The sequence below is a fragment of the Cariama cristata genome, unplaced genomic scaffold (assembly GCF_000690535.1).
Source record: "Cariama cristata isolate BGI_N322 unplaced genomic scaffold, ASM69053v1 scaffold20289, whole genome shotgun sequence".
Lineage (NCBI taxonomy): Eukaryota > Metazoa > Chordata > Aves > Cariamiformes > Cariamidae > Cariama > Cariama cristata.
The window spans coordinates 50463-64667 of record NW_009636684.1 but is presented as its reverse complement, the minus strand read 5'-3'; the positions used below and the strand labels follow the sequence as shown (position 1 = coordinate 64667).

Below are 14205 nucleotides of genomic sequence, written 5' to 3'. Positions count from 1 at the left end.
TGATGGCAAGTTCAGGTTAAGCGTATGGACTCAAGTAACTTTTTCTGCATCTGTTTCAAATAAGCTGCAGACTTTAAATTTCATGATACAAAACCATTGGATTGATCAACTTTAGAGAAACTTGCCTTGATGCATGCAATACTTATCTGCAGATCAGTGCAGCGGCCAGTATGAGGAATTGCGTTGGTGCGAGCAGATCAGTTGAGTTAGGACTGGCAAAGCCCAGAGGTGTGCGGTGCAGTTCAAACACATTCAGAATCCTTGCTAATGTCAGTCGATTGTATAGTTGCTACAGTGTTACTACAATGAACAGACGATCTGTTTTTCAGAGAACTCGAAAACTCGGTAACTTCTGACCATTTAGTACCTCCATTTGGTATATTCTTGCTTGTTTAGTTTTGGGCTGGCGATTCAGGCTGGGAATGGATTGTATATAAGGCAAGCAACAGCTCTCACACACAGTTTTTCCTAACCATTTGTAAAGTCTCTTGATTGTTTTTATTAAACATTACTCTGTGTTACATTCCACGGTAGCCCAGCAGGAGATCTAGATTGAGTGAAAAATAGGTTGCCCTGTACTTAAGGTCACGGCAGGCTTCTCTGATTTTTACATTATTTAGTGCATTTTTCCTTCTCCTTTAGCTGAGTTGAATTCATTAGTTGTATCTGTCATGCTGTGCTGCTTCAATCAATGGTGCTATCTTCTCCATCTGAAAGGCAGCACCATAAAATCATGGAGATAGCAAGGCTTCGGATGTTAGAGGTCTTGTTAACTTCACGAGTTACAGAAAAGGCTGCTGCTTACCAAATGTGACTAACAATGTGGATGATGTTGCTCCTTTAGTCATAGTAATGTCCACCCAGTCTGTTTGGAGTCAAGTTTTGTTATAAATCCCTATTTTCAGGGAGTTGCAACATGGCTATAAAAAGCAACTCAGTGAGCATAAGCGTGTTAAATAATACCACCATGTGATAAAGTACCTGTTATTTTTACCGGTGTTTGTAAGCTTCACTTGAAGATTTGTAGGGCAAAAATCTGTTTGCCGTAAATAACATATTTTTTTTTCCCTAACTTGGTACTCGTGCTGAGTGTGGACTGATGAAATTTCCTTTTGCAGTGTAAGGGAAATGCTATCATGCTGGGAAAGCCAATAAATTTAGCTATAATTAATCCCTACAACTTTGGTTTAAGACATGATATTGTACACAGCAAAGCCGCCTTCTCTGTAAAACCCAATCCCCCTCTACTCCCTGCCAGCGTGGGCAGGAATTGTCAACTAGACTTGAATGAAACGTAGATTTTCTCTGATGGCTTGCAAAGCATAAAATCCATTGCATACGGTGATGGCATTAGGCATAGCTGCTCTGTTCTGTCAGTCCTCTTAACTCTCCTTGGCATGGATTTAAAAAGGAGGATCCAGGAGGAAACGAACTGAGAGGTTCCAGTGGCAGAGTCCACGCAGAGGTTGGGGGGACAGAGCCCTGGAAAGCCAGTGACGCGCAGGATGTTGGACAGGGACTAGCCGGTGCTTGCTGTTTACTTTCCGTCGGGTCACCCTCCTCCTCTGGCCTTCCACACTAGCCTTATAGCAATGCATCTTGCATCTGTAGGGCAGGAGATGGGGCAGTGTTTTGGGGGTTTTGTGACTTGGCACGATCATTTGCTACTAATGGAACGAAGCGTTTTTGTTACCAGTCTGTGTGATCTTCCTCCTTTCAGAGGTCCGTGTGCTGAAGTGAACAGAGGGTACAGTTTGGAAGCAAGGGAGATCATTTGAGAGTGGCCAAGCTATGTGGAAAGCAGGCTGAGATGAAGTTTATTTGGAGATAAATCTTTGCACAAATGAGTATTGCTGTTCAAAAGCATGAGCCTCACCTCAGGCTCTGTTTGAAGCCTCGTGCTGCAGGTGAGGGTGGCAAACGGCCAATAAGTTCTCTTTGGAAAGAAAGTGTAATGATGCTACTCAATCTTGTAGTTACCTTTTGTTGGAAAGATTGAAGCTTTAATGGAGTTCTGTTTGCATTTGTGGTCTAATCAGACAGTGCACCAATTGAATATACCAACTTTGAAAGTTTATGATTAGAGCTGTTACTTTTCTAATGGTATTTTATAAATAAAACCATAAAGGAAATTCAGTTCCACGGTAAGGTGAAACTTGCCAATAATTTCTCCCTTCCATCCCATGTGTTTCACTCTGTATCTAAGGGTGCCTGAAAACTGCAATTGGTGGGTAGAACAGCAGGAAAAACAACTCGGAAACCATGTGGGAATGAAGCGCTGAAGAGGAGGAACAGATTAGTATACTGGGAGGAGACGGGCTGGAGGAAAGAGGAGGCTAAAAAGATTGATTTGTGTTTAGAATTATGCTGTTGTTTTGGGATTTTTTCCAATGGGACAAATCAGCGACAACTGTTTCTGCCTGAAAGAAGATAACACATAGCAGCTGACTCTTAATTCATGAGAGGGAATTGCCATTCTCTCACCTTCTGCTCTCCGTGCTTTCTGTATGAGTCTCAATCTGTTGCAGTAAAAGCTTTCCTGTCCTACCCGGGTGAGTCAGCCCTTTCCCATTTTAAGCAGGTGATGCTAGGTTATGTCATGGTGTTATACAGGTTTTCAGGGACAGGCTGACTGATAGCATCTACCTTTTCTTGCTCTGACAAATACAAGAGCCCTGCCTTCAAAGAAAGTATTATATAGCTTTATAAATTGAAACCCTGCAAGGATCAGAAGGAAGTAGAGGCTGCTGTCATGTTGCTTTCTCATGCTTTTGAGGTGTTTAGGTCCTGTTAAGAAACAGGAGATGTTTATAGATAAATACCTATAAAATTCTGGAGTAAGGAAGATTAGTTATCCTGGTGCACATCAAGATTTGGGATGCTGTAATACTGCATGCCATGCTGGATGGTGACAGAGGGTGGATGCTGTCTGTTCAGAGTTGATTTAAAATAGAAAGGATTCAGGAATGCTGTAGGAAGGAGTGATGGACATAAGTTGCAGATTTTTTCATAATCAGATTTTCCATTTCAGCAGAAAGCAATTGGCCAACTACTTTTTCCAGCTTTTAACTTTGTTTCAGCATGACTGGGTTAGTGGATGGGGAGAGGAGAGAGCTGCGGTGCCCCTCCAGAAACGAGCCCACTGTGGGTCAGCATCCAGCTGTGCTGTAAAAATCCACAACCTCTCAGTCTGTGATTCGCATCATTTCTATTACACCAGGTTCAGGTCGTTTGCTGGGTGGTCTGTTGTACTTGAAAACTTGTGGTTTGTCTTTACAAGGCACTAACGTGGGAAGACTTAGACTCTGCTCAGTTGTGACCCGCGCCAGATGTGAATGAAGCTCTTTAGACATGTGGCCAGTACGGCGTCTCACCGGGTTATCACTCATGGCTCTTGCCATGAGGCTATCTGGCACCATGTTACCGTATCATCTTTCACAGCTTTTCTAGCCTGTTTCCCACTGCATTCTTGGAGCTCTTCACACATTTGTGTCCAACATTTTCTCAGTGTCAGTAATACATAAAACATGTAAAAAAGCATGAGAAAAGACTTAAGGAAAATTACATTTGAAAGGGGAGACCAAACTAATATTTTCGGTTTGTGGCCAGGAATTTGAGAGTATTTCCAAGTGGACCGACAGTTCTCACCTCAGTTTTGTTTATGGTGAGGGAGCGAAGATGGTTGAGACTGGCTGCATATGGTCTCAGCGACTGCACTAAAGCTCTGCAGACAGCTGGGAGGGTTTTGCCCTGTTGGGATTTACTGCCACGTGGGAATCCTCCTGCTTTACTAAAAGTCATTTTATGGCATTATCAGATAGTCGTAGACGAGCACAGGATCCGTTGCTCAGAATGGGCTCCGGGAGGTTGCAGGGAAGCAGGTAGACATGGCTCTGGGATTCATGGTGAAACGGTACCGCTGCTCAAACGACAGCTTTTTCTACTTTCGGTAAGTTCTCGCTCCTCCCTCCTGATTTCTTTGCAGTATGAAAATAGCACAGATCGTATAAATAATAGAAGCAAATCTTGCCATGTTTTTCGTATTCATTCATTCTAATTTAATGCCGGTTTTCAAAAATAAGGTGGGTGATTTTTATCCTGATGTAGATGTAAGGATAAAAATCTGTGTTACACAATGCGTTATTAAGGCTTGACTCACTCAGAGCTTGTATTCATTCAGCGTATCTGTTTCTGTCTGCATACTGGAGTGTGGGGAACGGGGAGGAGTGGTTTGTTTCCAGAGAGACATCTCACTCTTGTTTTGGTGAACCTATTTCTTTCAGCCAGTTTTTTTCAATCCTTATGCAGTTGTTTGGTTTTTGGTGAAAACTGAACAAGACCTGAAGGTTAAACCTATTGCTACAAACCTTCACCTTGGTGGTAGACTGCTCTGTCCCACCTGCGAGCTCACATGAGCCCTTTATAAAAACATACGTCGTAATGGCTGAGGCTTTTCTGCAAACCCTGGCCAACTCCACATAGCATTCACTTATAAATTGGTTAGCAGTGAAATGAAAATGAATCGGTTAAGCATCTCTGGTCCAGCAAAACAAAAGAATTTGAAACGTTAGTGGCAGAGACCACGGTTACAGCAGAGCGAGAACGCTACCCCTGTGAAATTCAGCAGCTTGTTTGGCTGCACCAAATGAAATGTCTGTTAGACAAGCTGTGATCTGTAGGGAGAGCAGGCAGGCAGGGAAGGGCTTTGCAAATCCAGGATTCAAACAATGAGGCTTTGGGTAGGCCCTTGCAAGAAACGACCAGAATCTAGGCTAAAGCAATATGCTCAGAAAAAGCCAGTGTTCAATTGCAACCGAGTAGAACTTGCATCTAAATAAGTTACCCTAAGTTTCTGATTTTAAAAAAAAAAAAAAATAATAATTTAATAATGAAACTGGTTAGACTTGTAGAATTGTTGACCAGGTAATAGGATGTTGTGCTAATTAGCAGTTGGAAAATGAAGCAGGGTGTGGTGCCTACAAAATGAACACTTGCAGGGGGAAACCTGATGCTGCAGCACGGGCAGAGCGCACCTGTATTGCAGATGATGTTGTTTTTTTTCAGCAGGGCTGGGATTTTGAATAGCAGCGCTGAGCAGAAAGTTCACTGCATTACAGTCCAAGCTCTCTCCTGTGACTTTGCGAGTGGCTAAGTATTGAATTCAACTTTCTGATCTCGGGGAGTGTCTCTAAACACACGGGTATTGTGCTGGAATTATTTGAAGCATGCAGACGTACAGTTTCGCGTAAGACCAGTGGAGACGTGGCTTTAGCTGGGCGCTCGGGCTGAACAAAAAATGCTTTTCAGAGTTCTTTGCCTTCACACCAGTTTGGTAAAGGAAAGAGATGATGGGATTCTGTTCCTTGGTATTTCATTTCTATACATTTATTTTTTTTGTCTTTTGGATTATTGATGTCCACAGACTTGTTTTCCAAGCAATATAACGTTCTCCCTAGTAAGTTCAGTAACTGAAAGTCTTTTGTGCTTTGGAGGTTGGCTTTTAAATAGGTCAAAATCAGCAGGAGAGCTTCATAACCAGAGCAATTAGGATTTTAACCCTTTATCCTCCGTGCCGTAGAGACAGTAGAATAGAATAGAAGTCAGCTAGTAGGCTGCTGTGTGCCACGGGCGGCCACTGAAAGCCAGAGGTTTCTTGTTCCCGGCTTACAACCGAGATCTTCCTGTAGTGGGAAATTACTGAATTAGGGTGTGCAAGGAGAGAGGGTCAGCCTGGGGTTGGGGCCAGCAAGGTGGTGGGGTTGAAGAGATCTTTTTCAGCAGCAGTCGCATGCTGCTGCCAGGTCAGTGGTTTGGGGCATTGGCTGGGCTCTGATTCAGAAGGAAGTTATGCAGCTCTGAAGACCAGTACTCCAAAACATGTGAAAAGAGGTGAGAAGTTTAAAATGTTCCCTGACGTGCTCCTCCTCCACCTGTGTTTCCCATTGGAAAGAAATTATGGAGAATACCTATATGAGGATTGTTTGGTACTGTTGATAACTATTTGCTCTGAACTCGTATCTTGTCCTTTGTTGCAATTTTTTTGTTGTGTGCAGAAGTAGATAGAAAAAGTAGCACAGAAAAAAAAAAGGCTGATCATGGGAGGTTAATTGTAATTTAAAACAGGATTTAGGTTGTTAATGGAGCTGTTTAACAGAAACAGATTTGTACAAACAACCCTTCCCCCAGCTTTCGCATGTGCGATCTTCCTGTTTACAGTAATCTGCTTCTCTGGGATTACCTCTCTCTTAACAGAGACTCTAAGCAACACTCGTTTTACCAGTAGCTTCCCACCTAATACAGGAAAGACCCTGTTGGTCCAGCCCCTTTGCTGGACTTTGGGAAGTCAGTTAGTGGCATCGGTTTGTTAACTGTGCCTCTGTGCAAAAGGGAAACCAGCGAGCAATTTGCCTTCATTGTTACTTACAGCTTCAGAATATCAGATGAGGCTTTAAAGCAGCAGAGAACCATTGTTTCCATATAATTATTGCCTATATCGATTGGGATGCTGCTGATTTAGGCACAAGTCAATGAATTGCTTTGCAGACCTATCAATAGGTGAAATATATACCACGGGGCTTACAAATGCATGTACTTGTGTTTGTAAATGTGTGTGGTTGCATCTGACCAACAACTTTACGACATTACTGTGGTGTTTATGGAAGATAAAAGTGCCAATTCTAAGCCACTTAATCAGTTTATTGAGCTGTTTTAAATATGGTAAGTTCAAGGGATTGCTCAAACAGATAGATGTTCCTCTGCCCCAGGACCCTGAGTCAACAAAATTAACCATGCTCCAGCTGACCTACAACAAAACAAAAAGTTCAAAGCTAACTAGTTAGAAGAGCAATGAAGCAGAAGAGATGCTACTAAAAATTTAACTTGTGAGGTGGGATGTGGAGGCACAGAGTCCAATCTCTATGTGTACCTGCCTTTGCCCCCGCTCTGTCCCAAAGGCTGTTGGGAGGCATTCTTGGAAGATGCCTCGCTCTCTTCCACTGCCTTGAATTGTCTGGGTCTCATTAAACTCATTGTAAGAAAGGAAGAGGAGGGACTTCTTTCTCTCTGGAAAGGTCACCTTTACCACGTCTGCAAAGCGACCTCCCCACGCCTGCTGCCTCTCCCGGCTGCCAGCCCCCCCTAATCTCTTTACAGGAGGCCGCACCATGGCAACACGCACCCAGGAGCCTCTTCGTGTCACCCACGGGGCCAGGTGGGAGCACAGCTGACAAGGAGAGAGATTTCTTTACCAGTGCAGTTGTGACTTTTCTTCTTGCCCCAGTGTATCTGCCTGGCGTGATGCTCATCTGAATTTTGTAACCTAAGGCTCGATTTTTGTGCCTATCTTCCTCTCCTGGCAGGATTTCTTGTCTGAGATGTAGCCTGGCGAACGAAGTTTGAAAGGAAGGGCTGTGACATGTGGCACCGCTATGATTTGGGGATGCACTGCTAAGTGGCTGTACAATTGTTTCATGTAGGTGTGCTTGATTTGTCTTACTCCAATTGCAGCCTCCCCTTAACTGGGATTTGTGAAATTTCTTTTTCTTTCTCCTTTATTTGGTAATTATTTTTCTTTCCTCCCTGTTCCCCCTCTTTGTCACCACTCCGTGCTTTCCTTCGGCGACGAGAAGCTCAGGCAGAAGTTGGCTGCAGGCTTTCGGCCAGCTCCCCTGCTTCGTGCACCGAAGTACTTTGTTAGGACGGGAACTGCTGAGAGTTTGGGATAGGGACAGAAGCCAAGTGACCTCAGCAGGGCTTTCTTGAGAGGAGAAATTAGAGAGGATTTTGCAGAGATGATATTGAAGTGGTGTATTGTGGTGTGTTTATTTTAGACTTGCCCTACCTTAACTGCAGCAAGTGTTCAATTATACATGGCTGAGGTTTTGGGTTTGCGTTGGTACAGCTGCTGCTGTAACCTGTTATAACAAAGCATGCACAGTGCCGCCAACGCGTTTGTACCAGTGCTGCTGGTTTGCATTTGAAATCGGTGTCTTTGTAATATCCCTACGATGAAAAGTTTATGCTGCCTGCACTTAGGTCATTCAATATATTATATGGGAACAAAGTTCTCCCTTACTGTTTAATAAATCTTACCGTACATGAATCTACTAGAATACCTTCAGTGTTTCATTTTGTACAAAAGAGCAGTCAGATTAACTCTGCTTGTTGCTTTACGTGTATCCTTCATGATACCCAAGTTTTTGTTAAGCAGCCTTAAAAGTACTGAAGACACCTGTTCCAAATTTTTTTTGTTTTCACCTCTGTTCCCTTATAGAATTGCTCAAGGGTAGGAGGAATTTGATTTTGCTAAGGTTACAAAAGCTGAGGATTTTTTTGTGTAAGGTATGTGAGGGAAGTATATAAAACCTACTTATTAAGGAAGCTGTTAGAGGTAGCTGTGCTTTTCACTGCTTCATAAATACTTTCTTTTTTTTTTTTTTACATTTTCTATTTGATATTGAGCCTTGATACAGGGAATTGAATAAAAGAAGAGATACTGTGAGGACAAGCACAGGTGAGAAAGCATCATTTCAGAGCATTGCTTTTCTCTGCGTAACGTATAGACAACTGATGCCTTTCTATTTTCACATCTGTTCTTTGTGCTCAGTCACACTTTTGCTGGATGAGCAACCATATTTGTGGACACCCTTTCATGGATCACTGAACAGGCATAGGGACCAGCACAAGCTTCAATATCTTAACAAAATCTAGACCTGCCAGGTAAACAGCTCCTTTTTCGCTAAACTGGGACTCTGTGCTCTTCCTCCGTGTTGGTCATCTGTGAAGGCTTTGACTGAGTTACAGCTCGAGGAAAAATAAGATGTGTGTGCGTATAGTGTTTACCTTTTGAAGCAGAAATGCTAGTTGTGCCTAAAGTATCGTACGACTTTAGTGCAGAAGCTTATAGTCCAGGTGTCAGTTTGGAGTTAGAAGAAGCACGGGTGAAGCCACTGTCACATATAAACTGAGCGGGTTTTACAGTGCTGTTTGACAGCAGAGCTCCCTGCTCTGCACAAATGTTGCATTAAATCGAATCGGGAGAATACAGAAAGTGTTAGAGTACATTTTATAATGGTGCTGGTGGTCACCAAAAGCTGCGGCATAGTGGAAGGAGGGATGTGTCTTTGGGAAGTGTTCGAGAACTGGTGGGGGAAAAGAGAAGACTGCCTTAATAAAAAGGTACTGTGAATTTGGGAGATGCCAGCTGTGGGATTTACAGGACAGTCAACTGAAAAAAAGTAGTGGTATGGGTTAGTGAGGAGAAGTTAAAAGAGAATGGAGGGATCAAAAAAAATTGGAAACTGTTAAAACTGGAAGAAGCAACTGAAGAAGAAAATGCAATTTAAATGTGGCTAACAGACTTGAGCATTGTGAAGTGGGAAATAATTTGCATATTTGACTTTAATGTAAAGGCTTTGTATATTAAGCAAAATCGAGTGTATTGCGGGGGAGTTGTCTGCTCTCATGAGAGTAGCTGTCATTCTGCATTGGTTTAGAGATTTAGAGATTGGTGTGCCTTTTGCTGTTAATACACTTTTGCTGTTAATACACAACATTTATCTAGTAATCTAGATAGTAGTAAATATTTTCAGTAATATATCCAAGCATATCTATGGTTTTTCTTTAAATTTCAGCAGTTACGTTCTGAACTTCTCGGTTTGCTGTTGTTCTTTCACTGATGGCTCAGCAGCTACAATTTCTAGGTCAGTGAGGATGGACTTCCTAGGCTTGTGTAGCTGGATATTACCTTAGGAGTCTGGGATTACTGGCCTAATGTTATTTTCATAAGGTTTACAGACTAATTGTTCTGAATAAACACCAACGAGTTGCAGTTTTCTCTGGGATCTTGCCAACTCTTTTGGTAATGTAAGAAAAATAATGTTTCCTTTCCTCCTGTTCTACAGGTCACGTGGCTTGCCAAAGCTGAAAGAGTCCCGTTCCCATGAGTCTTTACTGAGCCCAGGCAGCGCCGTGGAGGCCCTGGATCTTGGGTCAGAAGAAAAAGTCTTTGTCAAACCACTTCACAGCAGCATCCTTGGACAAGACTTCTGCTTTGAGGTAAAGAACGCTCTCCAAACACGCAGCCGATTATATGCTCTCAGTCGGGCTGAACCCTTGCGGTATGCTGTTCTGTGACTTTGTAACTGGAGAACAGATCAGCAGCCACTGCTATCCTGAGGTTTGGGTACGGGCTGTCTAACCGGCATGCCATTTTAAAGTCCTTGAGGCTGATGGCATCAGTCACCGAACGGAGAGAAATCTCTTTCAATTGCCGCGTCTTCTAATTGAAACATCCCTTTAATTTGATAAATATCTAAGCATTTCTAGTTCACATGCAAATATATGGTTGAAACATACTGTTGTTCATAAGCTGTGTATTCATCCTCTCCAAATTCACCTAAAATTAAATTTAGAAAATATACCGTAACTGAGAAATGTGATTTCCAGTCAGGGCCCCCTTCCATTAGCTCAGCGCGTTCTCCCTCCAGTTGCTAAAGGAGAAGCTTCAGTAACCATGGACGTGTGCATTGCACCGTGGGGCGGGATGGAAAGATCCTCTTGCTGTTTCAGCACAGGCTGCAGCACAGCACTACGTGGCTCGTAGCCTTGCTTCAGAAACAGGCTGTTTGTGTGAGCACAGTCCTCGCCTTGCAGGACCAACAGCGTACTCCGGTGTGCTATTTGGATGATTCTAAGGCCACTGTAATCAGTCGTGACAGGGGTGGGTGACAGTCTGTCTTCAGCAGGGTTAGTCAGATGCGTCTAAACTTCTGGAGCAAAGATCTGTTTACAACCTGGAAAACTGCTCTGGCAGAAAACCAACGTATCAGGCTCTTCTCCCTCGGGACGTATCCGGGATCTGTTCCTGTTCGCTTCAGTCTCGTTCTTCTGGTTGGAATCACTTTCCAGCTTGCTTAGGTTTGGGGAGTTCAGTGAAAAAACTGACACCAACTTAGCTCTGAGGCTGTTGCCTTAAACTGCTTTTTAATTGTGTGCACAAATGAATGGAAAGAGTAAATGAAGCGATGAAGCTTGTCAGGCCACCTAAAAGTGAAAGAAACCAAGGCAGTTCCCTCGTGCGTGAAAGCTGAGTTGTGTATGGCATTGAGTGTCAGGGCTGGATCGGAGCACAACTCCTTCGGTTTGTTTTTGACTGTTGCTGTGTATATGGACCCTTGGAAATATTTTGTGTTTACTGAAGACACCATTTCCAGTGCGCTTTCCCTTATATTAATACATTGTTAGTTCTGTCTGTCTTTACGCTGTTAGTAACCAAATCATCTGCCTCTGGGACTCAACAGGGAAAACTGCAGGCATTTAATAGCTGTGGATCAATTAACAAGTGTTTTAAAAATAGATTAACTGGTTGATTAAAGCCTTGTTTAAAAGTCTTTAAGAGGAGCCTCTAGTGCTCCTCATGTGTTTCTCTAGTTTTATATTAATTTGAACTGAGTGGTTTTTTCTCTCTACATTTTGTGGGCCTTTTAACCTCTCTGCCTTCCAGGTTCTTATTTTTTTCCTGCCTTTTTCATATTTACTTTGTTGCTCAAGCATTTCTTCTTCCTTGCTTTTTTGCAGCCTCTTGCATGTCTCCTAGGCTTGCCTGAACTCAGCCTGTCATTTATATGTTCCAGGTAACCTACTCCAGTGGCAGTAAATGCTTCAGTTGTTCCTCTGCAGCAGAGAGGGATAAGTGGATGGAAAACCTACGCCGAACAGTGCAACCGAATAAGGTAATAGAAACTGCGGAAATAAAATTACTGGGGGAATGGAGGTGGTATGATTGGATTTTAGTCCAGTGTACCAGGGCTTCCCACAGACGCATCCTCAATTAATTTAGTCTGGGGAGACGTCCGCTCGTCAGTGTATCAAAAGCTGCTGTGTACTATTCTAGTGAGTGCAGTAGGTCAAATCTGTAATGAATAAATACATGTCGGCGTGGTTCCTGATCCCTGCCCCAACGCCTGCTTATGATGTTTCAGACTGGATTTCTGACACCATGCACCTCAGCAGGATGGGACATGGCTTTGAAGGTTTCGTGTTTTGCTGTGGGGACACAGTTTCGGGGAGGGGGGAACCAAAAACAAACAAAAGGAATTTGAGCTGGAGTAAGAAGGGGGTCAAGTTATTGATCAGCTGGAAATATGTGGTAAGTCACCTCCATAGTTGGCATACCACCTTCGAGGGACAGGGTAACAGTGCTCTTGGAGTTATCGACGAGAGTAAACAATGCAGTGTGCCACACCAGTCTAGCAGCTTTTGAGGGGCTCCTCAGTGCCCAGTGTTTGTTTTCTAAAGCATTTCAAATACAGCTTTTTGAGTAGAAAAATGTTCTAGTCCCCTCCTTTGACATACGAAAGACCGCCCTTTGCCTTTATTTTAGAAAATGTCTGATTTTCTAGAGATTCTGGTTCTCTGAAGATCAGAGAATCTCATTCTGAATTCTACCTCTGTTCCTGCCTTGGACACAAAAGGCAGCCCTTTGCTGCTGCTTTAGAAGACAAAATATACAATTTTTAGGGATTTTGAATGAAAGCTGAGCTCTTTCTTCTGCACAGGACAACTGCCGTCGAGCTGAAAATGTGCTCCGACTCTGGATCATTGAGGCAAAGGACCTGGCCCCCAAGAAGAAATACTTCTGTGAGCTGTGCCTTGATGACACTCTCTTTGCCCGCACCACCAGCAAAACAAAAGCAGATAACATTTTCTGGGGAGAGCACTTCGAGTTCTACGGTCTCCCACCTCTTCACAGCATCACAGTTCACATCTACAAGGACGTGGAGAAGAAGAAGAAAAAGGACAAGAACAATTACGTAGGCCTGGTCAACATTCCCATGGCCAGTATCACCGGTCGCCAGTTTGTGGAAAAATGGTACCCAGTCAGCACGCCTACACCCAACAAAGGGAAATCGGGGGGACCTTCCATTCGGATAAAGTCCCGTTATCAGACCATCACCATCTTGCCCATGGAGCAATACAAAGAATTTGCAGAGTTTGTTACCAGCAGCTACACTATGTTGTGCTCTGTGCTGGAACCTGTGATCAGCGTAAGGAATAAGGAAGAGATGGCTTGTGCTTTGGTGCACATTCTTCAGAGCACTGGGAGAGCTAAGGTAAGAACAGGCAGCTCCTGTCAAAATGACACCCTCCAAGTGATATCTTTTCAGCTAGAAACTAGGAAGCCCATGACCATAAGCAACAGCAGGAGGTGCCGGATGGTGGCGAGGCTGAGAAAGGGGTCTCAAAAGTATTTGAAAAGACTTGAGCAATTGGGTAGATAGGTACGATACCAGCAATGATTAAGAGTTGATACAGAGATTAAACATGCTGTGCACAAAGTATAAGCAGGAGGACCATATAACTTCATGATATTCTGAAAAGTTAGGGCCTGTGCTTGAGTGTTCAGGAGACTTTTCTGTATTTCTAAAATCATGATAACGGGACAAGAGAGAAGTAAACAAGAGATTAGTAAACCGAAGAATTACTTCTATAAATAAGCCTCTGATACAATAAGCATTGTTGATTCAGTGCTAAGTCAGCTGATCAATGCTAACATTGATTTGGTCAGCGTTTGAACAGCCATTTGGAGAATCTGTACTCAGTTAATGGTGATCCCACCTGCCCCAAGGATGTTACTAGGACTTCTGGGTGCACACTGATGGTTCTCTGTGAGGCAGCAATTGGAGCGAGCCTCGGTTGCTTCGAATAAATTGTGGGTCTTGGGAAATTCTGAGAAGCATTAACAAGCATTGATTTATCTGGATGCTGCCTGCCAAGTGGGTGTGTGAGTAGTACCAAGCTGTAGTCAGCTTCTTCCCATAATGCCAGCTAGAGCAAGTGAAGCACGACCAAACACAAGTCAGAGGGTTAGAGATGTGGAAGGATGTCTGTGAACAACATGTAAGGGACAGCCTAATTTAACTGTTCCAAAAAAGTCTTTTTATGTTTGCATAATCCTATGCCACTCTCTGCCGTTCCCCCCTTGACATACGTCTCAAAGGCTGATGCTCTGTGGCAGTGTGTGATAGGAACTCATTCCTTACCAAGTATCCAGAGAAGCTGGTAGCTGGGATAGCTTCTGTAGGGTTGTGTTGAAATCCTACTGGAAAACAGGCTTTAAATTCCTGCAGTGCTAGCTGCAACAGGTAGTTAAATTAGTGTTACACCTTTGCCTTCCTGGTGCCTGAACATTTGAACCTCTATTTA

General features: G+C 43.3%; 1 protein-coding gene across 1 annotated transcript in view; it reads left to right on the top strand.

The window, feature by feature from the left end:
* RASAL2 (RAS protein activator like 2) overlaps positions 1 to 14205 on the top strand; it is a 99244-nt gene that overhangs the window by 61750 nt on the left and 23289 nt on the right. Inside the window, exons 5-7 of the mRNA XM_009708012.1 lie at positions 9903 to 10056; positions 11634 to 11732; positions 12558 to 13112. Coding sequence (XP_009706314.1) covers positions 9903 to 10056; positions 11634 to 11732; positions 12558 to 13112 — 808 coding nt within the window. The remainder of the gene's footprint in view (positions 1 to 9902; positions 10057 to 11633; positions 11733 to 12557; positions 13113 to 14205) is intronic.